Raw genomic sequence first — 24,995 nt, forward strand, 5'->3', positions numbered from 1 at the left:
TGTCCCTTCATTACCTATAGGTTAAGAGATTTCCCTTTTTTCTACATTGATAACTACACTGAGCAGGCAGGGTTGCTTCAACCATCAGACACACTTTATAACACTCAACAGTGTGTCACATTCAGCTTTATTTTTTACTATGTTTTTCTTTCATTACAATGCTCTGAGATAGTTTTTCTTTTATCGTTTCATTTCCTATAGACATTCTTCTACGGTAGATCTGCAGTTGATAAACTTACTTATCTGACAATGCCTTGATTTTTCTTTCATTCCTAAAAGTCATTTGTGGTAGGGAAAGGATTCCACGTTATTCAGTTCTTGAAAAACGTGCCACTTTCTCCTGGCTCCCAAGAGTTCTTTTGAAAAAAATCCTATGTATATGAGTGTGCTGCCTGCATGTACACATGTGGACCACACGTATGCAAAACTCACAGAGGCCAGATAAGGGAGTGGGAACCCCCTGGAACTGGAGTCACAGATGATTGTGAGCTGCCACATAAACAACAGGAACTGAACCCTACTCCTCTGCAAGAGCAGCAAGTGGTCAGAACCTTGGAGGGTTTCTGATGAGAAATCTGCCTCTGAACTGCTGTGTCCCATACTCCAAACACCCTGCGTGTTGTCTCTTATTGCTTTAAAGTTTTCTTTTACTTTCAAGACATTTGACCATTCAGAGCTTTCTTTGCTATGGAATTATTTGGTGTTATTCTGTTTGGGTCGGCTTGGCTTGATTCTGTATGTTCCTGGCCCCTACCCTCATAATGTGTGAAGTTCTTAGTCATTTGTTTGTTTGTTTGTTTTGAGTATCTTTTCAGAGACACATTCTTTCCCTTCTTCTTTTAGGACTAATGATACATGACTACTTTTGTTACAGTCCCACATGTCTATTTGGTACCCCCAGCCTGTTCTTTTCCGACAGTTTTGAAGCCTCTTTAGAACTTATTTTTTGGGATGTCAGGGTTTAATGCATGTGAAGCGAATGCTATATGCCACTAAGCCACATCCCTAGTCTATCTCTGCAGTTTAAACTGGATACTTTATATTGTTTTAAAAAGATTTGTTTCTATGTTATGTATAGGTGCTTTGCCTACTTGTAAGCCTATATGCAGCATGCATGCACTATGTACAAAGGCCAGAAGACGGTAGCACATTCTCTGGAACTGAAGTTAAAAGAAGGTTGTTAGCTGCTACATGGATGCTGGGGATTGAATACAAGCCTTCTAGAAGAGCAGCCAATTCTTGTCATCCCTGAGTCATCTACCCAGCACGAGCTTCTGTTGTTTAATCATACCATCACTATTTCTTTTCTCAATCACACCCCGATCAGACTTACTAATTCCAGTTACTATCCTCTTAGATTCTAAAACTTTTTTTTTTTTTAACAGTTTTTGGTGGTCATATCTCAGGTTTACTTATGTAAACAGCATGTACCCTGGCTTCATGCAGGTAGCAGTCCTGGGGTGACACCAGTCCTCTATCCACTTACAGAGTCTTCATGTGACTAAACCTGAGCAGGAACTAAGAATGCTGGTAATTCATGCTTCTCAGGTGTGAGTGGGTAATGCAGGCATGCTGACTGAGCTTATGACTGATACCCTGTTGAGTCTAAGAGCTTTAGCACTCACGTGGGCTTTATGAGACACACATCTTCTGACTTTGTTAGCCTGTACCTCTGTTAGCTATTCTTCCTTACACTCTTGGCATATGCACATTCCTCAGGAACTCAGGGTCCAACTCTTTAAAGACAGCTAAATTTTTATGACTGGGGTTTATTTATGCTACTGTAATGTGTGTGCAATGCTTCTTGAACTTGGCTACACCTGCTGCATAACCTGCTTCTTCTGATTCTTTTGCTAAAACTTTAAGACATTCCACCTCATTAAATCTATCTTTCCCATCTCAGTGGTCTTTTGCTTTTGTTTCAGGCAGGGTGTTACTTTGTATCCTATGCTAGCTTGGCACTCACTCACCAGTTCATGCTGCCCAGCACTGCAATTATAGGTGTAAGCCACCACACCCAACTTCTCTTGCTCATCTAGCGTAAGACCTCCCTGGGTCTGAGTATACAGAGAACCTTCTACTAGAACCTAGGCATTTGAGGACTATGTTGTGAGACTCGGGACTGTATTTAGGCTTCTACTTTGGTGGGCTTCCTCTGACACTGCTCTAAGTGAGAAATGGTGGTACCATTGCCTCACTGCTAAGTAATGCTAGGAAAATCTCAGTCTAGTGCTGGTGGATATGGCACCTCTTTTTTTCTGTAACATAAATATCTGGGTAGTGAATTTTTTGCACCGCCCCCAAGATCTATTTACTTATGTACTTTATGTATATGGTGTTTTGATGCATGTACAACTGCACACCAGAATAGGCATCAGTTCCCATGGGACTACAATTACAGATGGTTGTGACCTGCCATGTAGGTCCTGGGAATTGAATTCAGGACTCTAGAAGAGCAGGCAGTGCTGCTCCATCTCTCTGGTCTCCTTGTTTGTTGTTGAAATAGGGACTCACTAGGTAGCAGACTGGCCTGAAGACCTGGTATTACAAGTGAGTGTCACCACTGACTTCTGTCCCTCCCTCTCCTTTTCTTTCCTAGCAGTACTGGCCCTGTGCAAATCAGACAAGCACTTTTATCATGCGCTAGCCTAGAACAGCACCGTGTGGCCCACAAATCCCCTAAGAACTCTCTTGTTGCATCAAGGTGCCCCTTTCCTGGGACTCTGGCTTCTTTTTCAGTTGCACTTGGCAGCAGGAAAGATTAAGCTAGTCTATCTTCTCAGTAGCTGAAGTTAGACACCAGGTCAGTCTCAAACTCTTGGCAATTCTGAGTCAGCCTCCGAGTGCTGGGATTACAGGCATTAGTCACTATGCCCCACTAGAGTCCACCTTTTTCAGATCACAATATAGTCACCATCTTAACATACTCCATCATAGTATGCTTAGCTTTCGGAAGGCAAATTAGTTTCATTGTTAAGGAAAATGCCACTTTCTCATAAGTAAGGCAAATTCTTGCTCAGATAGAATTTAAACAATTAGTCTATAAATCATAGATACAGACTTGCAGTGCTGCTCATCTACTCCAGGACCACAGCATTTATTTGAATACTCAACCAACAAGACAGCAGCAATTTACTACAGTGGACATTGTTAAGAAAAAAGTACACAAAGGTATTAGAGACAGAATTAGAAGTCTAAACTTTTAGCATAAATCAAAGCCTTGTTATGAGACCTCACAGTGTGATTCTTCACTAATGCAGGTATGCTTCAGATATCTTGAAATCCTTCCCCACCAAAAACTGGCCTTTATGGTTTCAAATACAATACCACCAAGAGAGGAGATGCTCCCTGAAAGGAACAGCTTCAGATATGTGTGTGTACTTCTACTGGAAGACACAGAAAAGGGTGGAGAGATTTCACACCGCACGGTGTGAAGGAAAGAGTGTATTATCGAGCTGTAAGCATTGCCCCTAACAAGCACTAGTTAGCACCTGGAGGAAACGCATTTAGAATCACCACAGGGTATCTCACCAAGTATAAATAAGTGTATCTTACCAAGGAAGACGTCATCATTGAATAAACCAGTGTCACAGAATTACTACAGTTAATTTCTGAATTCAAGGGTTAATCAGAAGAGCACCATTATTAATATTTACTAATGAGATACTATGTTTAAAGTGTTATGCTAGCTGATGCACAAGGCCCTTTCCTTGGCTATACTTAGAACAATGAGCTTTTCCTGGGTCTCTTTCATTTTCATAAGTTGTTCACACAGGAGGCAGAACTTCAGCATTACTTCAAGTAAGCTGCTTTCTTAGTCTCAAATTTCCTCTTTTGATAAAATACAGACTATAGTAATTCTGTTCATCTATGTATAGATGTATATCCAAATAATATAGCATAAAAATATGTCTAGAAAACTAACAGTTTAGACTGATTAGATCAATAAAAAATATGAGGTAATATAATTTTCACCCATTAAAGACAGCAGGATTCTCACACAGTGCTCACAGATATTCTGACACATGCAGGCTACAGGGCCTCAGAAGACAATGCAAGAGCCAGACAGAAAATACACGTCAGAAAGAATTTCAAAGAAAACCAATTGTTCTATTTTATTATATTCAACAACTACTAGAAACTTAAACTTACAAAAAAAGGCCAGTCAATACAATGTTGAGGATTATGGAACACAAAGCCTGCAGGCAAATGGATGAGGCCCCTCACTTACTTACCTCTTCTACATTGGAAGCAGTCTTGGCAGAAGTTTCCATGAAGATAAGTCCGTGCTCTCGTGCAAAAGCTTCACCTTCTTCTTTTTTCACTTCTCTCCTGGATTCTAAGTCGCTGAACACAGGAGAGAAGGAGTCAGATTAGTAACTAACCCAGTGCAAAGAGGAGTCAGTCAGCAGAAAATGTACCATGGGACTCGACACTGACCGTTTCTTCAACAACTGCATATATACATAATTGGCTGCATTATTCATGATGTTGTGAAGGTCAAAGTGCTTGAAGTACATTGCCTACTTTCAAGTGCCTGAATTCCGGCAGAAAAGTATTCCAAGTCGGAGTTCCAGAGTGCTGAGAGCAGGAGTGGGAAGGCAGCTAGAGGAAAGTGCTCCATTTTCAAAGCAGTGGCTACCAGAGCAGAAAGTCACTTGGCTTAAAAAGAGTAAGTTTCAACAAGAAAGGCTAGTCTAACCTAACCTCCTCATCCACTAGCCAGAGTTTCTAAGAATGTAATCAAAATATCTGCCATTCAATTTCCCCAGTTTATAGGAAACTTTGTAAAATCCAAAGTGTTAAAGAAATATGAATTAGATTATTTATCTTGGTTTAATTCTCAAAGCAAAATCACTGGGAGATGGGTAGGGACAGAAAGAAATCTAAGCTATGAAGCTGGTGTCTCCTTGCAGTTTTTTTTTTTTCCATAAAGAACTGGCTTAGTGAAGGAAGGAGTTATTTCTTTAAGCATACTTTATCATAAAAGTTCAAAACCGTTACTAGCACTGTCTATGTAAATGCATGCACATGGTTAGCTGGTTGACCTGCTTTAGTGCCTTTCATTCAGCATAATTATTTTGAGTATATATCAATAGTTCATTCCTCTTTATTAATGAGTTACATTTCTGGTTTTGCTTCCGAGCCACCTCACGGTGACTAGCGTTTTTGTTTGTTTTGCTAAGAGCCTCTGCCACAGTATAGTTAAGAGCTACTGCACTGCTGTAGACCCAGAAAGAGAGCACTGAGCAATCTAATGAAACTTTTTCTCACTTGAATTTGATTTTCAGTTAGGCATTTTCTCATAATAAGAGTAACAGATGACTAAAGTACTAATGTGATTATAGGAGCCTTGTTATAACCCTTGCTGGGCATGGCATTGCATACCTACAGCCCACATTAGGGAAACTGGCAGAGGCTCACTGAAGTTCAAGGATAGCATGTTGTCTACAGAGTAAGTTCTAGCCCAACTATAGAGACTTTGTGAAAAAACAAAACAAAACAAACAACCAGACAACACCCCATTCAACAATACATAACAACAAAAATCTTAAAATCTCTATTAGTAAGACCAGTAGATCTTCCATTTTGTTCCCTATTTCAAAGTTGCTATGGTTAGATTACATTTTCACATAAAGAAAAAATTCTAAAACAGATTGTAACTAAACCGTTTAAAAATCATAAAATTTTGGTTGGGGTTAGAATAACTTTTAAGACAAATCTTGAAGAAACTACTATCTTTCATAAGCATGGTGGCTCGTCCTTGTATTCCCAGCATTTGCAGGGTGGAGAGAGGAGAATAAGAGTCATTCTTGGCCACAGAGTGAGTTTGAAGCCTTCCTGAGTCTGGTGGTTTGAAAGAAAATGCCCCCCAAAGGGAGTGGTACTATTAAAGGGATGTGGGTTTTGTTGGAATTAGGTATGGCTTTGTTAGAGGAGTGTGTTACTGTGGAAGCGGGCTTTGAGGTCTCATATATGCTTAAGATACTGCCCAGTGTAACCTACCACTTCCTCAGCACCTTCTCCAGCACAATGTCTGCCTGCACATTGCAGCCTTCAAGCAGACATGCTTCCTGCCGTAATGATAATGGATTGAACCTCTGAAACCGTAAACTGCTACCTGAATTAAATGTTTTCCTTATAAGAGTTGCTGTGGTCATGGTGTTTCTTCACAACAATAGAAACCCTAATAACTAAAACAGTGAGGTACACAAAACTTGGTCGCAAGACCCGTGAATGTGGCATACGCTCTCCAGTCTGTGCAAAACAGTTACAGGTGGATCTGTAGCAATGTTACAGTTTAATTTCTGATTCTGATAATGTGATCCTTATCTATTTTACTTATTTTCCAAAAAATTAGTTTTTGGAGTCATGCATGATGGTTTGCCCCTGTAATCTTATTACTAGGAAAGTTGAGACAGGAGGATTGCCAGTTACACAGTAAAGATCTTGTTTTCAATCTCTCCAAACAAAACCACTAGCTTTCAATGTCAATGTTTGCCTTTTCTTTCTTATGTTGGTGTTTGTTTTAAAACAGGGTTTCACTGTGTAACCTGGAGTGGCATAGGCCAGTGATCCTACTGCTTTAGCCTTCTGCAGACTGGGACTGTAGGCACACACCGCCACATTCACCCAGGTTCTCACTTTGATAAAAAGATATGATTTCCCCCTAATATATATATTCAGTGTAATAATCTCCCTCTATTATTATCTTATTTCACATTTTTCAAAGACTGCAAAGTCAGAGGTTTATTTGTGGAAATGGATAATGCCACAATAGTTGCAATGTTGGAGGTGTAAATTAAAATTATCAGCCCGTGAATAGTCTTCAATGTTCATCTGTCTGTAAATTCATCTGGTGGCATTCCTTATTGGACTAGCGTGGTACTCTGAGTTCTCTTTTGGACTGGACATATATCTAACTGGTTTCTTCACTAATTAATGAAATAAAAGCTTTAACAAGCTTGTTATTAAATGAGTTAATTTTTTACTTTTCTAAATATACTATCTGCTTCCAGTATATATTTCGAAACAAAAATAAACTGCAGATTCTTACCTTTTCCCCCTCCTCCAAATCCAATCCTCTAGGTCTCATCCCTAGCTCTGCAGCAGACCACCTGCCGAGGCCACCTACCCCCTTTACCCCAATCTCCAGTGGATCACACAGATCTCCCTCAAAAGCACCCTCCCCTCATGCACTGCTTTATTGCAGCCCCCAACTCCAGGAGGCATCCTGGGAAGGCACAGTCCTCCAGCGAGGGAAACCTGCAGCTCTTCACCCCTCCCTCTACCCTCAGACTCCAGTCCCAGGTCGGCAGCAGACCATCTGCTGTAGCCTTTCCTCCGTTCAGCTCCACTCCCAAGGAATGGTGGAACGCCCTACTTTCCTCTCTCCTGTGGACCCTCCAGTCCTCCACTAGCCTATCCCCATTCCTACGTGTCAGGTCACAATCCCTAGAAAGACACTTTACTTAGAACCTACAGCAGCCACATCTAGCAGGACCCCATAGGAATGGCAACACACAGCTATCACACTTTCCTAAGAACCAGAGAGGGAAACAGAAACCAAGTAACAAAACAAACAAAGACAAGACCAGATATCAGCACCTATGATTATAGTCTTATCAAACCAGTCACACAGACCCTAGCATAAAAATAGCCACGCCAGCATGTGACCACAGGAGCTCAGCAACTCTACTACAGCAGACCTTGAACATTCCAACATATCTGAAATAGACACAAAAGACCTTTAAAAAGCTTTTATGAATATAATAGAGGTCCTTAAAGAAGAAATGGATAAATCTCTTAAAAAAATCTATGAACACACAAACAGTTGGAGTAAATAAATAAAACTGTTCAAGACATGAACATCAAAATAGAACCAATAAAGAAAACCCAAACTGAGGGAATTCTGGAAATTAAAAATGTAGGAACTCAAACAGGAATCTCAGGGACAAATCTCCCCAGCGAATGCAAGATAGTCTCAGACAATGAAGACACGACAGAAAAATTTAAATCTAAAAAAACTCCTAGGAACGAAACTTCCAGGAAATCTGGGACACAATAGAAAGAAACCAAATCTGAAAATAATAGGAATGGAGGAAGGAAAAGACTTATAGGTCAAAGGCACAGAAAAGAATTTCAGCAAAATGATAGAATAAAATTTTCCCTAACCTAAAGAAGGACATGCCTATAAAAGTAAAACATACAGAACACCAAATAGGAAAGAAAGTATCCTTGGCACATAATAATAAAAGTATCGTATGTACAAAACAAAGAAAGAACATTAAAAGCTTCAAGGGAAAAAGACCAAGTAATATATCAAGGCAGACCTAATAGAATTAAACTTGACTTCTCAATCTCAATGAAGAATGTAAAAGCCAGAAGGTCTCTAACAACTTTACGAGATCCCAATGCCAGCCCATACTTTCATTCACTCAGCAACACTTTCATTCACAATAGATGGAGAAAATATACATTCCATGATAAAACTAAAGTTAAGCATTATCTGTCTACAAATCCAGCCCTACAGAAGGTGCTAGAAGAAAAACTCCAACTTAAAGATGTTAACCACACCTAAGAAAACACAAGGAAGAAAGATTCTGAGACCAGCAAATCAAATGAGGGGAAACTCACTTCTCTTTGTGTCTCTGTCTCTGTCTCTCAACATCAATGGTGTCAATTCCCAAATAAAGAGACACAGACTAACAGAAGAGATGCAAAAACAGGATCCATCCTGTTGCTGCATCCAAGAAACACACCTTAATATCAAAGATAGATAGCACCTCAGGGTGAAAGGATGGAAAAAGAGACTCTAAGCAAATGGACCTAAGAAGCGAGCTCATGTAGCCATTTTAATATCTAATAAAACAGACTTCAAACCAAAACTAATCAGAAGAAATGGGGAAAGATACAATATATCAAAGGAAAAATCTACCAAGAGGACATTGCAATTCTCAGTATCTATGCAACAAACACAAGGGAACCCAAGTTTGTAAAATAAACACTACTACAGCTTAAATCACATAGTCACCCTCACACAGGTAATGGTTAACACCTCACTCCCACCAACAGACAGGCCGGACAAAATTGAACAGAGAAATGTGCTGTGGGAAAATGCTCTTGTATAATACTATAACGATTTGTCACTCATATTGGGATAATAAAACACTGACTGGCCAATAGCCAGGCAAGAAGTATAGGCGAGGCAACCAGATAAAGAGAATTTGGGGAAGAAGAAAGGCAGAGTCCATCGCCAGCAAATCGCAGAGGAAACAAGATAATGCCTCACTGAAAAAAAGGTACCAAGCCACATGGCTAAACATAGACAAGAATTAAGGGTTAGTTACAAGAGCTAGTTAGTAATAAGCCTGAGCAACAGGTCAATCAATTTATAATTAAATATAAGCCTCTGTGTGTTTATTTGAGACTGAATAGCGGCAGGACCAGGCAGGACAGAAACTTCAGTCTACAGAAATGCTAGAGCTAATTGATGTTACAAAACAAATATACCTAACAGGTATTTGTATAACATTTCACCCAAACACAACAGAATACACCTCCTTCTCAGTATCTCACAGAACATTCTTCAAAACTGACCACATATTCCATCACAAAGCAAGTCTCAACAGATAGAATAAAACTGAAACAACACCCTGCATCCTATCTGACCACAGATTAAAGCTGGATATCATCAACAACAGAAACAACACAAAGTTTACAAACTCATGGAAACTGAACAACTCCTAATTAATAAAATGGGCCAAGACAGAAATAAACACTTAAGTTAAAAAATAAATACTTCCTAGAACTGAATGAAAATGAATGCACAATATACCCAAATCCATGGGACACAATGAAGGTGATTCTAAGAGGCAAGTTTATAGCACTAAATGCCTACATTAAAAAAAAAAAAATTAGAGATCTCTTACTAGTAATTTAATAGCACATCTGAAAGTGCTAGAACACACACATGCACAAACAAATGGAACCATACCCTAAAGGAGTAGATGGCAAGAAATAAACTCAGACTAGAATCAATACAATACAAATAATAACGGCAAATAAATCAATAAAGAAATCAATGAAATAAGATTTGATTTTTTGAGAAAATCATTGAGAAACCCTTATATAAATTAACTAAAAGAAGATTACCAAAATTAACATAATTAGAAATGAAAGGGGTGCTATAACAATAGATACTGGGGAATCTAGGATCGTTAAAGACATACTTTAAAAACTTGTACTCCATAAAATTAGAAAATCTAAAAAACAAATGGACAATTTTCTCAATATTTACCAAAGTTAAATTAAGATCAGATAAGCAATTTAAAGAGACTTATAACCCCTAGTAAAATAGAAGCAGTCATTAAAAGTCTCCCAAACAAACAAACAAACAAACAAAAACCCAGGGCCAGATAGATAGTTTTAGAATTGAATTCTCCCAGAATTTCAAGGAAGAGTTAATAGTAATAATCCTCAAATTATTCAACAAAGTAGAAACTGAAGGAACATTGCCCAATTTGTTTTATGAGGTCACAGTTACCTTGATATTCAACCACATAAAGACATTAACAAATTAAAGGCTAATTTCCCTTATGAACATAGATGCAAAAACTTTTAAAACACTAGCAAACCAAATCCAAGAACACCTCAAAAAGATCATCTAGCATGATCATGTAGGTTTCACCCTAGAGATGGAGGGGTGGTTCAACATATGTAAATCGATAAATGTAATCCACCACATAAACAAACAGAAAGACAAAAACCATGTGGTCATCTCGTTAGATACAGAAAAAGATGACAGAATCCAACACCCCATCATGATAAAAGTTATGGAGAGGTTACGGATATAAGGGATACATATACTTCAACCATAAGAGGTGATTTACAACAAGCCCATGCCAATACCAACTTAAAGTCAAGAGAAATTCAAAGTTCCACTAAAACCAGAAACCACTCTTTCCATACCTGTTCCATATAGTATTTGAAGTCTTAGTGCAATAAGACAACTGAAGAAGATCAGGGGATAGAAATGGGAAAGGAAGAAGTCAAAATAGCTTTACTGGTAGATAAGACAACACATATAAGTGACTGTCTGAGGGTTTCAATTGCTGTGAAGAAACACCATGACCACAGCAACTTTTATAAAAAAAAAAATTTAATTTCAGTGGTTTATAGTTTCACAGGTTTAGTCCGTTATCATTATGGAGGGAAGCATGGCGGCATGCAGGCAGACATGGTGCAGGAGAAGGAGCTGAGAGTTCTACATCTTGGTCCACAAACAGCAGAAGTGAACTGTGATACACTGGAAATAGCTTGAGCACAGGAGACCTTAAAGCCCACCCTCACAGTGACACACTTCCTCTAATAAGTGCTACTACCTTTGGGGCTATCTTCTTTCAAACCACTACAATGACTAAAAATTCTACCGGGGAACTCCAACAATTAATAAATACTTTCAGTAAAGTAGCTAGAGACAAAATTAACTCAGAAAAACCAGTAGCCCTCCTATATACAAATGTCAAACAGAGAGAGAAATCAGGGAAATAGTACCACCTTTCATAATAGCATCAAGTAATATAAAAAGTATCTTGGGGGTAACTCTAAACAAGCAAGTGAAAGACTCATAATACTACTAGCGCTTTAGGACTTAAGAAATACACCTAACTAATCTACTAATTACTGTATTAACAGATATGATGACTGTTATTAAAACAAATATTTTTCTGAATTCTGTACAGATACTTATTTCTATTTTTTAACTATTTTAAATGAATGGGATAATACAACTATGAACATGTTATTTTTCAAGTGTTTTGAAAACAGGGTCATGCTGTGGAATGATTACTGCTTCAGTCTCTCAGATTACTGCTATGAGCCATCACACCCAGCCTAGTTTGGATACCTTAATAGCTACTTGTCCTCCCAACAAATCACTGGGTTTTATTTTATTTTTTGAGGTAGAGTCTCACTAAGCAAACCAGGCTGGACTATACAGAATTCAGAGATATGCCTACCTTTGTTGAGTGCAAGAATTTAGGAAACTTTTTTAAAAAGTGTACCTTTGAATAAATTATATCTTAAATAATAATAAAAACAACTGCAATAATAGTAAATTTTGAGACTGGAGAGATGGCTCAGAGGTTCAGAACAATTGTCGGCTCTTCAGAGGTCTTGGACTCAATTCCCAGCAGGAACATAGTAGCTCACAGCCACCAGTTCTAGGGGACTGATGCTTCCCCTGACCACCTTGGGCAGACACATGGTGCATGTAAACACATTCAGGCGAAACACCCATACATATAAAATAAATTAACTACTAAATAGCTAAACATAATGGTAATATCTAAAGAAGTATCTTAGGATATAAATGAAACTTGAAACTTACGAAGCTAGTACCTTGTCGTGCAGACAAATGTACAAGAGAAGCAGTCACAACTGTAAGCGCGATGCTCACCATGAATGCAAGTTAAGCTCTAGTCAGTTCTTTTACCTTTTATTTCCAATAAGCATGATGACCATATTGGAATTGGAATGCTGACGGGCATCTTCTAACCAGGTTGTCAAGTGGTTGAACGTGTCTCTCCTAAACATAAAGAATGGTATGTGATTTCAGTTTTCAGTATTTCTCTTCAAAGAGAACAATGTACAGCCTACACACCCCCAACATCAGTCATGTTAGCCATAGCCACTTACACTATGAGAACCATACTTAATGCAGGAAATTTGGGTTTAGAGCTCACTGATTACATTTCAATTAGGACAAACACAACTGTTAGTATAGTTTAGAAAGTTCCAGTGACTATGTAATACTACCAAGTTTGTCAATCTGGGGGATTATTTAAATAGAGCTGCAGACTTTGAGAATAAATTTAAATTTGATTCAAGATAGATTTTAAGGGCGAGTAGCTAGAGCATAAAGGTAATATACCATTGTTACTGGTAACCACACTTATTTAAAGTACTCTCCTTGTACCGAGATGAAAATGTGACAATACTCACCTTGTAATATCATACACTAGTAAAGCCCCTGCTGCACCTCTGTAATATGACCTTGTGATAGAACGAAAGGACTCCTGCCCTGCCTGTGAAGAAACAAAAGGTTGAGAAGTTTCCTTAAAACAAATATCCTTTACATTTTCATATCACACCTACATTGCACACAGAGAAAAGGAGGTCATAAAGAGAGGAGAAAACTTCACCAGTCTTAGGGAAAAATCACAGAACAGCACCAGTGCCAGCCACCAGGATGCACAGGAGGCCATTCCCACTACCCTTCCACCCCCAAACAAGACCCCTAACCCTTTTTGGCAATCCCTGACAACCCAATTTACTGAATGGCTTCACAATACATGAATCATTATTGGGGCACAGAATGGACTCCTAGCAACTAAGCTCTGAAGACAAATTTGAAAGGAAGCAAATAACCCAGAGCCTCACATTTGAATTCAGTAACCCACTCCCCAGGGCAGCTGTTGACACTAGAATAAATAAAGCCCATTGTAAATAAATGATGAATGCCATCTTTACGCCCACCATCTGCTGGTGGAAAGGTTGTCACAAGGCCAAGGATGCAGATCTGATCAGTTACACCATAAACCGCAGTGGGCTTTCAACAGCTTCAGGATAGAATTCTTTGAGCAATCATTTTATGAAAAACAGAAAAAGGTTCTGAATTGAATTTATATAATTTTTCTTCATACAATCAATTTTCTCTGCATTTGATATACAATGCCTGTCAAGAGGCAACCGGATGTAAAAGTCATCTTTATATCCTGTGAAACAGGCACAAGAGATTATGTCAAATTCAATAATTTTTTATCTTGTGGTATTAACATTCTACTAAGAAAGGCTGGGGAAGGCTATGAGTATAGCAGTAATTTTGTACTTAAAATATATTAACTTGAAAAATATTCAGAGTTTCCATGTTCTTAGTCCTGATTTTCTGATGTAAATATAAAATCTGTCATATTTTGCTTTGTTCTAAAATGCAGTCAGTATGTTCCAGCATCTTCTCTTGTTGACCCTCCAAGAAAATTCTCCTTCTCGAGTATCACCCACTCTTAGGGCCTAGAACTGGGTCTCGGTATTCATGTGGCACTTAGAAAAGTCTGTTGAGTCAAACTGTATGAGCACATGTCTCAGCTACACGCACAAAATGCTTAGTATTCCACTGCACACAGCAGACACACTTCTCATTCAATGACAATAACCCCAGATCTAAGTTAACAAGTCTTCTCCAGGAGCCAGTTCTAATAGTTAAAAGTTTTATGCTGAATGAGAGGACAAAAGCCATCGCATGAAAAAACAAACAAACAAACAAACAAACAAAAAACAACTTGTACAAACAGCCTGTTCCTTTCACATAGTTTGAGGTTAAAAACAAACAAAACAAAATCTAGTTACAGGGGCTCATGCTGTTATCCCAACACCTGGGAGGCTGAGGTAGGAGGAGGGCTGAGAGTTTAGGCTACGTAGGAGGGCATGTCTCAAACATAGCAAAAACAAAATAAAACATAACAAAAAGATCCTAGATGGGCTTACAGGTGCATTTACTGAGATGTGTGTTTCAACTCTGTATTTAACAATGAAACTGGGAAATTTCTTCAATTGCTTAGTGTGGGAAAACTAAGTATATCTTTAAAACATTCATTTTATTGTAAATTATGTATACCGTGAAAGAACTGTATGGCAAATAATACAAAAAGGATATGTATTACAATTTCAAAACAAAAGTTGTGTGGCTAGTGACAGCTTAGCAGTGTGAAGACCAGAGTTCACACATACCCAGCACCCACGGCAGAGCTGACAGACTGCCTATAAGCCAAGTTGTTGGTAGGAAAAGACAAGGGGATTCCCAGGGCAAGCTGGCTAGCTAGATTAGACTAATTGCATCCAGCTCCCAGTTCGGTGAGAACCCTGCCTCAGTAAAGAAGCAGAGAGCCAGGGCTGGAGAGATGGCTCAGAGGTTAAGAGCATTGCCTGCTCTTCCAAAGGTCCTGAGTTCAATTCCCAGCAACCACATGGTGGCTCACAACCATCTGTAATGAGGTCTGGTGCCCTCTTCTGGCCTGCAGGCATACAGACAAAATATTGTATACATAATAAATAAATTAAAAAAAAAAGAAGCAAAGAGTCATCAACATCAACCCCCCTTGGCATCCTCATGCACACATGTAGGCACATGGATTCTCCAACACAGGCACCCATTCAAGCATGCATACAAAAACTGCAGGCAAATATACATGTAAAAAGTCTCATTTAAAATGGCAGAAAAAAAGCATTCTTGAAAACAGTGGTTCTCAACCTGTGGGTCACAACCCCTTTGGGGGCACAAATGAGCCTTTCACAGAGATCCTGCATATCAGATGTTTACATTACGATTCATAACAGTAGCAAATTTACAGTTATAAAGTAGCTTTATTTTGGGGGGTCACCAATACATGAGGAACTATATTAAAGGGTCCCAGCATTGGGAAGGTTGAGAACCACTAGAATGATTTCTTTGGAACATTCTGTGGAATGAATAAAGATAAACATAATGCTAGAAAAATATTACAATAAGCAAAAATGTCAAACCAGCTCAGGCAAGATACAGTTAAAAGGAAATAAAATTAAGCATGACAGCAAACTTCTATAAATTATCTCCATTCCTCTCAAATTGCTTTGCAAACAACGGGTTCCCAACAGTAGTAACTTGTATAATTTGCCATTTCACACTGAAGTCACACAAACATCAAAAACACATCACACTCAAAGACTACCAATCCATCTTTGTACTTTATCATGTTCTAATAAGCAATTCTTATCTCATAAGTTTTTTGGGGTTTTGATACCTGACTCACAACAGAAAAGTCTGAGAAAACTCTGGCATGATCTCTGGAAATGGCACTAGCAGCTGTAAAATACATGTGACCTAAAGTACTTATTATGGCTTCGCCAATTATAAACAAACATACATACATTAATGGCATAAAACTAGCCCAATGGTTAGTTCTCTTGATCATATTAAAGCAAAGTAATCTAGTTTTAAAAAGTAGTTTAATACTTAACGATCTAAATTCTAAGTGAACTAGGAAATACATGTCCTCTTCATATCTAAATAGGCCAGAAGTTTTTTGTAGTAAGGGATTCATGATAGATAAAGCTATAAAAGGGAACGACAATTTTATCGATCGCTAAGTGAACTGCACCACCAAAAAGCAAAACCCAATCACATGGGTTAGACGTGGGGACTACAGAGCAGGAGTTTCAATTAGTTCACAAAGCAGCTGACTTAAAAAACAATCAAACAAACAAAACAGCCAAATATTTAACTATGTAGGGAGGGGCAGAGAGAAATGCAGGGTGAGGTAGGAGCAAAGGGAAAGTCAGCCAGACCTGATACTTGATAAGCTAATTCAAAACTAAAACATAGTTAAAGAGACTGCTTGCCTGGTAAAGGCATTTGTGACACAAGTCTGACATTTGAGTTTGATCCTCAGAATCTACAATAAACAAGACTTGGTGGCTTGTGTCTGCAATCCTAGAACTCCCACAATTGCCTGGAAGTTCACAAGATGGCTAGCCTAGAGTACATAGCAAGTCCCAGGTCAGCCAGGGCTACAGGGTGAGACCTGAAGTTTAAAAGAGGCATTCTGCATGAGTAAATAAAAGTGTCCCTTCAGAAGCCATTCGTTACTAGGCAAAACCCCCAGGGCCAGGGGTGGCCCACCTCCAAAGGAACTGCTGGTCAGAGAAGACCCTAGAAGAAGACAGCTACTGCCACAGCTGTTGGCTACAACATAACTAGATGGCAAAACCATCTATTGATAAAGACGCGACATGCACATGCTTCGACTACAGGACACAGCGAAACTGAGCAGTCTCTACTGGCTGGCCCAGTAGCAGAAGGTGCTATCTATCATCTCCTTCAATGTTTGGGAAAACTGCAGACGATGGGAAGGGAAGACTATCAGAGCTGGAGGAAGAGGTAGAGTGTTGTGTGTGCCTTCTCTGGATGTGGCACTGCACTCCCGAACTCTTAGCAGCTGTGACTGTCAGCACACGGCTGCAAAGACTGAACCTACTATATAGAGTGGGTAGACTCACAAGGCCCCATCTGTCACTAAGGATATAAATGTAGTCAGTGGTTGTGACGAAGAGAGACAATCTCTTCATGGGTATAGCTACTGGTAAGGTACTCACGCTCCTCTAAACAGATCCTTATTCAGGCTCCTGCCAGCAACCTCAATTAAACTCAGAGTGCTCCCTGCTTCCCTCTCCCTCACACACATAAATGGAGATACTCAACTACAGGGGAGGGTGAATCCAATAGAGCAAGCCTAATTTCTTGAAGAAAAAAAAAGAGGGAAAGAAAGAAAAAAAAGACACTATGACTAAGGCAACTCATGTAGAAGGAGTTTATTGGGGTTAGGGTTAGAGCACTAGTTCATGTTCATCACGGCGAGGAGCATGGCAGCAGGCATTCAGGCAGGGCACTGGAGCAGTAGCTGAGAGCTTCCATGTTGAGACAATAACTATGAAGGAAAGAGAAAGAACTAACTGGGAATAACATGGGCATTTGAGATGCTAAAGCTTACCGCCAGTGACACACCTTCTCCGACAAGGCCACACCTCCTAATCCTTCCCAAACAGTTCTATCAACTGGGGCAAAGCAATTAAATACAGGAGCCTATGGGGGCCATTCTCAGTCAAGCTACAGTGCTGCTCTGTGGGAAGAGCACAATCATGGATGCTTGTACACAAAGAATTCCACAGCTGCTTCTTTCATGAGAGGATTGATAACCCAAAGAAGCTTGACCCTATGCTCCATTTAAAACTCCCTTATAAACTGGGTGGTGGTGACACACACCTTTAATACCAGTTCTCAGGGCGGGCAGAGGCAGGTGGATCTCTTCGAAGCCAGCCTGGTCTACAGAGTGAGTTCCAGGACAACCAGAGATACAGAGAAACCCTGTTTCGAATGAAAAAGAAAATCAAAAAACAAAACAACCAAACCAAATCAACCAACCAACCAACTAACCAAAGTCACCTTCCTTACAATACTCAAATACTCCCAGAATAGGCTTTCCCATGTGTCTTAGTCTCCCTGTTGACACCAATTCTGTAGTAACCAGGATGCCAACGGTGGCAAATTTAGCTGCCATTCCTCTACTGAGTCCATGAAATAAAACTTTATAAAAGTTTATATGCATTATGATATTGTTAAAAAATTCCTAATAACTCAAAGCTCTTGAGAGTCTGACATCCAGTGGTCCCTTTGTTTTCTTGTTCAATGTCTTACAGCTGGATGTGGTGCTGACGACCTGAAGTTCCAGCTTCAAAGCCTGACACCCAGTGTGGTCTTTTTTCCCATGTTCAATCAATGTCTTACAGCTGAGTGTGGTGGTGAAGGCCTGCAGTCCCGGCTTTTGGAGAAGGGGCTAAGGTAGAAAGAGTTTAAGGCCAATGAGATGTCTCAAAAACACAAGCTGAATGAATGGACCGACACACACACACACACACACATATGCTCTGGCTTACAAAGCCAATTTCTTCCCATTGGTATCATCACCAATATTCTGAATATCCCTGACTTTGTTTCTCTGGTTAATTTTCTTCCTAAAAACCCATTCTTTCCCCTCCACCTATCCATCTACTTTCTGTTTCGTTAGAACAGCAGTTCAAAATGTCCAGGTTTGTACAAAGCTGAGGGAGGGACTTATCAACTCCACTCTACACTTCTACACTTCAGTCTTTCTCCTCACGTTCGAAAGCCTGCCCATGTGGTTCTGCCTAACACTGTTGATGAAATGAGCCGGACACAGTAAACAAATGTACTTTTCTTGGTCCCATCAGGACTAACCCACATTTATTTATAGCAGACACTTGAACGTGTTATTTTGTTTCCAAAGAGCTATCCATTCAAAATGTTATCTTTATAGAGTCAGTGTTACAGTAAAAACTTATCTCTGATTGTTAGCCATTCATCCAACAATGAAACTCTGGCAATGTAAAACAAAAACAAAATTAAAGGAGAAAGCAAGAAGGAAAGAAGGCAGACATGTAAATTGTATAAGGACAAGTTATTTTTAAAATTTGGGAGGACTAGAATGGACATATACTGAATAGCATCCTAACACTCAGTGACTTGAACATGGTGTGTGGAGACAGAACAATTTTTTATTTTGAGTCTCCCATAGCCCAGACTGACTTGCACTCCTATTCTCCTGTTCAGCTTCCTGCACGCTATGATTATAGGTGTAATCCCCAGCACAGCAGGATATTAACTTTTTAAGATCGACAAAACAATGCACAGCCTTTACTTTTCCACAGATCACTCCAGTTTTGAAACTATTCTGGATAAGGAAAAGACAGGGCTCAAACCACTACAAAGACAGCAAGCTATCCAAATAAACAGAGGCACTAAGAACATTTATGACAGGGAAGCCTTGTTTCACTCAGTTAAGTGTGGAAGCACTCTTTTTTCTTATATCATTCACTGAAGATTTTTGCAATTCAAGTATGAAAGAAAGAAAAAATCATAAAATAAGAGGAAAAGACTGACTGGGGAAGTAGCTCAGTGGTGGAGCACTTGCCTAGTATGCACAGGTCCTGAGTGCAGTCAAATAAGAGGCACTGGGGGTGTGAACACACAAAAACACTGAGGTATTAAGATTATCTGTAAGGCAAAACCTAAAGAGACAACATACAGGCTTATGTATGTTTATTAATACATATTAATTTATTATGCATGTGGGTTTATTAATTTATTTATTAATTTAGTTTATTAATTTAGTGTGCATGTGGGTGGGAGAGGGCATGCACTGGCGCATGTGGGTGGGAGAGGGCATGCACTGGCGCATGTGGGTGGGAGAGGGCATGCACTGGCACATGTGGAGGTCAGGGGACAACTTGCAGCAGTAGCTTCTCTCCTTTTATTATGTGGGTGATAGCGATCAGACTTAGGCTGTCCATGGTAGCGAGGACCTCCATCTACTAAGCCGTCTAGCCAGTTCTTCCCCACTTTTTGAGTAGGTCTCATTATGAAGCCCAGGCGGGCCTTGAACTTTTCATTTCCTTGCCGTAAGGTCCCTGGATGCTGCTGGATCATTTTAGCCAGGTGAGTCATTACCACATCTGGCTAAGTTATACATTCAAAAAGAAATTAATGAGCAATTTCAACTTTGGAATTCTTCCTTAATGCTTATGATGTCTCCAAGGCATCAGACTCCCTTGTGAAAACAGAGGGAGCAGACGAGCCCTCTGTCCTGCTGGAGGAAGTGGAAACACAGGGTTTCTTCTATCTTCCTTTCTTCCTGAAGGTATGAGGACATGCTTAGGAAATATAAGTCTAGCTCACACTAGACTGCTGAACGATGTGTGTCATTAAAGTTAAGTGTGGAGGCCCACAGATGTGGCTCTGTTCCACCTTGACATAAGTCTGAGAGTTCGAGCCTATTATTGACCTGAATGTACAGACCAGTCGGCTGGACTGACAGTTAAGTAAGCACCCTACTTTGTGCAATACTTTAAAAATGCAGAAGCAAATACTTCCTTTTGGTTGGAGTTCACGCTTTTAAGTCTCTAGGAGAGATCTTTATCATGCTTTTTCCAAGGCACGAGGGGTGGGACGCAGATTCTTAGGCATGCTAGGCAAGCACTTGATCTATGAAATAGACTTTCAGGCTCTTCCATGTAGGTTTTTGTTTGTTTTTTCTGTTTTGTTCTCCGAGACAAAGTCTAATGTAGTCCACCACTGGCCTCTAGTTCACCATACAGTTGAAGATGATCTTCAGTTCTGATCTTCCCACGTTCACCCCTTGCCCAAGTGCTTGGGATGGCAGGTGTGTGCCATTGTGCCCAGGCTTTCCTAGCAGTTTTGATTAAAGTTATGTTGCTCAAGAAAATCTAAATCAAAGTGTTGGGCCAGTAACACAACTCAGCTGGTAAGGTGCCTGCCATACCAAGTAAGAGGAATTGAGCTCAGATACCCAGTCCTCATGTACAAAACTGGGTATGGTGCTATGTTTATGACAATGGTACTTTGGGGTAGAGGGAGATATGAACAGTAGAGCCCTAGATCTCATTGGCCAGCCTAGTACAACTAAGGAACTCCAGACTCTGACACACAGAGAAACCAATGTGGACCATGACCAAGAAAAACACCTGACAATGACCTCTGGCATCCCCAAACACACACATGTACATCAACATGTACATATATCATATGCAGCACTAAGGCTCACAGAGGAAAGTCTTAAGAAATAGATAAGTCAGCTCTCCACTAACGAGGGGTGAGAAGGTCTAAGAATGAATGCACAGTCCCAGGGGGAACTCCAAGACAGAGCAGACAGAGCCAGCGCCTATCATCTGAAGGACAGCTGTGGCACACATGGGGAAAAAACAGGAAATCAAAATCCCGTAACCACCTTCAGCAACTCGCTTGGTCTCGGCGATGCAGGCTTAGACTGGGTATTTTCTTTGATTAATTTCTCTTAGCTTCTGCATTGTCAAGTGAGAAACTAAAACTGAGTGAATATAAGAAAACAGACATGGGTATATGATAATTACATCCCCTGTATTTCATAAAGTCTTGTACCAACTCGTGATTTAGTCATTTACTTGCATGAAACTTCAGCTAAACACATGTCACACTTGATGCAGAAGGAGACTAGAGACCCCAGTATGTTGTACTAAGCAGATAGAGAGATTTTCAAAACTTAACACTATATCAATCTTTTCACTAAAAAAGATAGCTGATTATTTTGCTTTGGGAAAGTAAGATTAATATTCACAAGTGCTGTATTGTTTATCCTAATAAATAAACAGCTTATTAATATTATTTTAAGACAAGGATATAGCTCGGTGGTAGGACACTTGCCTAATACACATAAAGTCTTATAACTTTATAAGCAATGAAAGCAAAAAACCCGAGTATTTAGTAAGTTTCCCAATTTCCATTTTAATGTAGCACTAATTATACTGATGCTCCATAAAAGTTAAGTGCTCTGTGGTCCTTTTTAAGTATATAGGGGTCTGGCAACTGGTGCCTTATGGCATCCACTGTAACTCCATTTCATGCATCTAAAACATTTTTAAGAAGGAAAACCAGGTTCCTGAGTATACTGCAAGAGGGATCACAAAGCTGGGCAGTAACCAGACTAGTGTTTGCAGTTTCAAATCATTTATTTGCTTATTCTGAGTTCATATTAGGAAACATTTCAAATTATCAAATGGGGATAGTGATGGAAATAGGATATTAAGTTATGAGACTTCAAGTGATCAGGATGAATCAAACTTAAATTAGTAAATGAAGCTTCCAGGACAAATAAGTACATAATAGTGGTATTTTTATTTTATATCACATTTACTTTTTTAAATTTAGTTCTGTGACTATTTTTCTTAAAAATGCAATTTCTGGGGTTGAGAGTAATTGCTGCTCTTATAGAGGACCCTGGGTTGGTTCCCAGTATCCACATGACAGTTCGGAACTGCCTGTAACTCTACTTGTTCTAGGGCAGCCAATGCCCTGTTCTAGCTCCACGGGTGTATACTGCATGCGTGTGGTGTACATGTACTCATGCAAATTCACAGAGACGCATACACATCAGCAAGCATGTAAAAGCACACTACTATTCAGACCACAAAGGAGTCGCTCAGATTGTCTACCAATCCTCAGTTCTCACAAGCACACCCACATAGCGAAATCACTAAATAACAAGAAAAATCCTATCTAGTCCATTTCATTTCAGGGCTGTAGAAATTCTGCGTCTAATATATTTAACAGTAAACAAGCATGCAAGGTACTTTTACAAATGCTCCACTTACGGTGTCCCAGATCTGGAGTTTTATCTGTTTCCCATCAATCGTTATCATTCGAGCACCAAACTCTACACCTGAATAGAACAGAAAATAATTTGTTAAGGGACTAGTGAAGTACTTTACACTCAACTACTAAAACACAAATGTTTGTTCAGGGTATGTGATAAACAAGCTGCTAACCTTGTAAAATATAGAAGCTGAGTCAGAGGTACTCTGTGAACTTCCTAGCACTTAACTGGAGCCACCTGACTCTAGATAGTTCAACATGGGCCAGGAGTGACACTTAGTCTGTATTCCTGGCACTTGCTATGAGTTTGAGGCCATCTAGATTACACAGCACTGTTTAAAAACAAATTACAGGGCTGGATTGGTGGTATGCGCCTTTAATCTCAACACTTGGAAGACAGAAGCAGGTGGACGTTTGACTTCAACGGCAGATTGGCTTAAGAGTTCTAGGATAGCCAAGGCTATATAGAGAGATCATGTCTCAAAAAAAAAAATTACAATTACAGTCAGGCACGGTAGCACATACTTGTAATCTCTTGTAATCCTGACACTGGGAGGCTGGAAAATAAGGAGTTCAAGGCCGGCCTCAGCTACGTAGTGAGAGACCTTCCAAACAAAACAAAACAAAACAAAGAAAAGCCCTCTACCATCGTCTAGCTGTTACCACGAGGGTGAGATAGAAAGGTGATTTGTCGCCCATGATATACATTCTATTCCTGGGTTGCACACTGTTAACACACAGAAACTTGGTGATACTCATGCTTTTCGGGTTCAGTAATACTGGCACGCTAGAGAAAAGAGACCCAGGAGTTATGATGGACTAGAATAAAAAATGCAAAATTGGAAAATTATGCCACAGAAAATACAATAGTGACTACACATCTGCTCATCTATGCACACATGTATATTCATAGCATATGTACTTTTTCATATCTGTTCTGGCTACAGACATACATAAAACCATCACCCAATGGCACAAAAGCCCTTCAAAGAAGCCAACAGATAAACAAAATTTTTCTATTTACTATGTATGTGTGTATGTGTGTAAATAGACATTTTGTGTGTGTATGCGTGTATGTCACAGAGTGCATGGAAAAGATCAGAGACAACTTCCAAAAGGTATTTCAACCACTTGAGTCCTTGGGATCAAACTCAGGTTGTTAGGCCTGGCAGCTGAGCCTACATTCACAGAAACACTTCATAGTCTACAAAATATACCTATATTCACACAAAAAAATTAAAACTGGCAAGATAATGATTACTTTTTGTTGTTTTGATCCATAAACTTGGTAAATGGTAAGCTGAACTCTTTAGCACACCAAGATGGAAACCATTTGGGACATCTCAGGCGTCTATTCATCTAAGAGAGGTGTATATTTAGACAGGGGGAGGGGTCTAATGACAGAGTTCAAGGAAGATCAGGTAAGAACTGAGTATAGTAGTACAAATCTTTAATTCTCTCACTTGGGAAGTGAGACAAGGCCACCCTCAGCTACATATTGGATCTAAGACCATACAGGACTATATGAAATCTTGTCTCAACAAAACCACCACCACTATCAAAGAGGAAGGGAAGAAAATAGGAAGAGAGACAGGTGGAGGAGGGGAAGAGAGGCAGAGACATCAATCACAGTGGATAATTTTTTGTGAAGAATTTTGTTAAAATGAAAAAAATGATTGAAAAGAAAACAGCCATAAATAATAATCACCAAAAAAAAAAAAAAGGAAAAGTTAACAATGCTTGCTGTGAGAAAAGGAGAAAGGCTAAAGGAGAAAGGCTAAGGAGGGCGGGCGCCTGTGTGTGTGTGGTTAGGATCTCCCAGCTCCTCCACAGCATCTGGAGTAAGCAAGTGAGCAGTTCCTGGGCACAGTGCTCTTAGGTGGGGCTGCTGGGAACCTGTGAAAAAGTTCCTTGACTTGCCCTTATTTTCTGAATGAAATACAAACCAAGGTAATCAAATGCGAGTGAAAACAGGAAAAGTACTGCATGGTCAAATACAAGAAAACAGGCTGCAGTTTTTCAGATGAATGGAAATAAAGTACGACTGTCAGGAAATACAGAAGCTTCCCCTGTAGCTGGTGTCTAAGAAATTAAAAATGAGACTTGTTAGCATGTTTTTCTCCATCCCTGGCTAATGGTACACATGCAAAAATGGAGCAGATAGTCAGATTTAACCTAT

The 24,995-nt window shown here is 39.6% G+C and overlaps 1 protein-coding gene and 1 long non-coding RNA gene across 2 annotated transcripts in view; both read right to left on the reverse strand.

The window, feature by feature from the left end:
* The window catches only part of Rab2a (RAB2A, member RAS oncogene family), a 64,147-nt gene that overhangs the window by 16,022 nt on the left and 23,130 nt on the right, over window positions 1-24,995 (reverse strand). Inside the window, exons 3-6 of the mRNA XM_085677028.2 lie at window positions 22,816-22,883; window positions 13,006-13,088; window positions 12,497-12,589; window positions 4,236-4,347 (exon numbers count right to left, since the gene is read on the reverse strand). Coding sequence (XP_085533154.1) covers window positions 4,236-4,347; window positions 12,497-12,589; window positions 13,006-13,088; window positions 22,816-22,883 — 356 coding nt within the window. The remainder of the gene's footprint in view (window positions 1-4,235; window positions 4,348-12,496; window positions 12,590-13,005; window positions 13,089-22,815; window positions 22,884-24,995) is intronic.
* Window positions 17,392-22,778, reverse strand: LOC146891389 (uncharacterized). The gene is made up of 3 exons (XR_015735081.1): window positions 18,290-22,778; window positions 17,858-17,959; window positions 17,392-17,522 (listed from the first exon to the last, which is right to left on the reverse strand). It is a non-coding gene; the product is annotated as an uncharacterized LOC146891389 (long non-coding RNA).

This window comes from Myodes glareolus, chromosome 16, assembly GCF_982192425.1.
Source record: "Myodes glareolus chromosome 16, mMyoGla1.1, whole genome shotgun sequence".
Lineage (NCBI taxonomy): Eukaryota > Metazoa > Chordata > Mammalia > Rodentia > Cricetidae > Myodes > Myodes glareolus.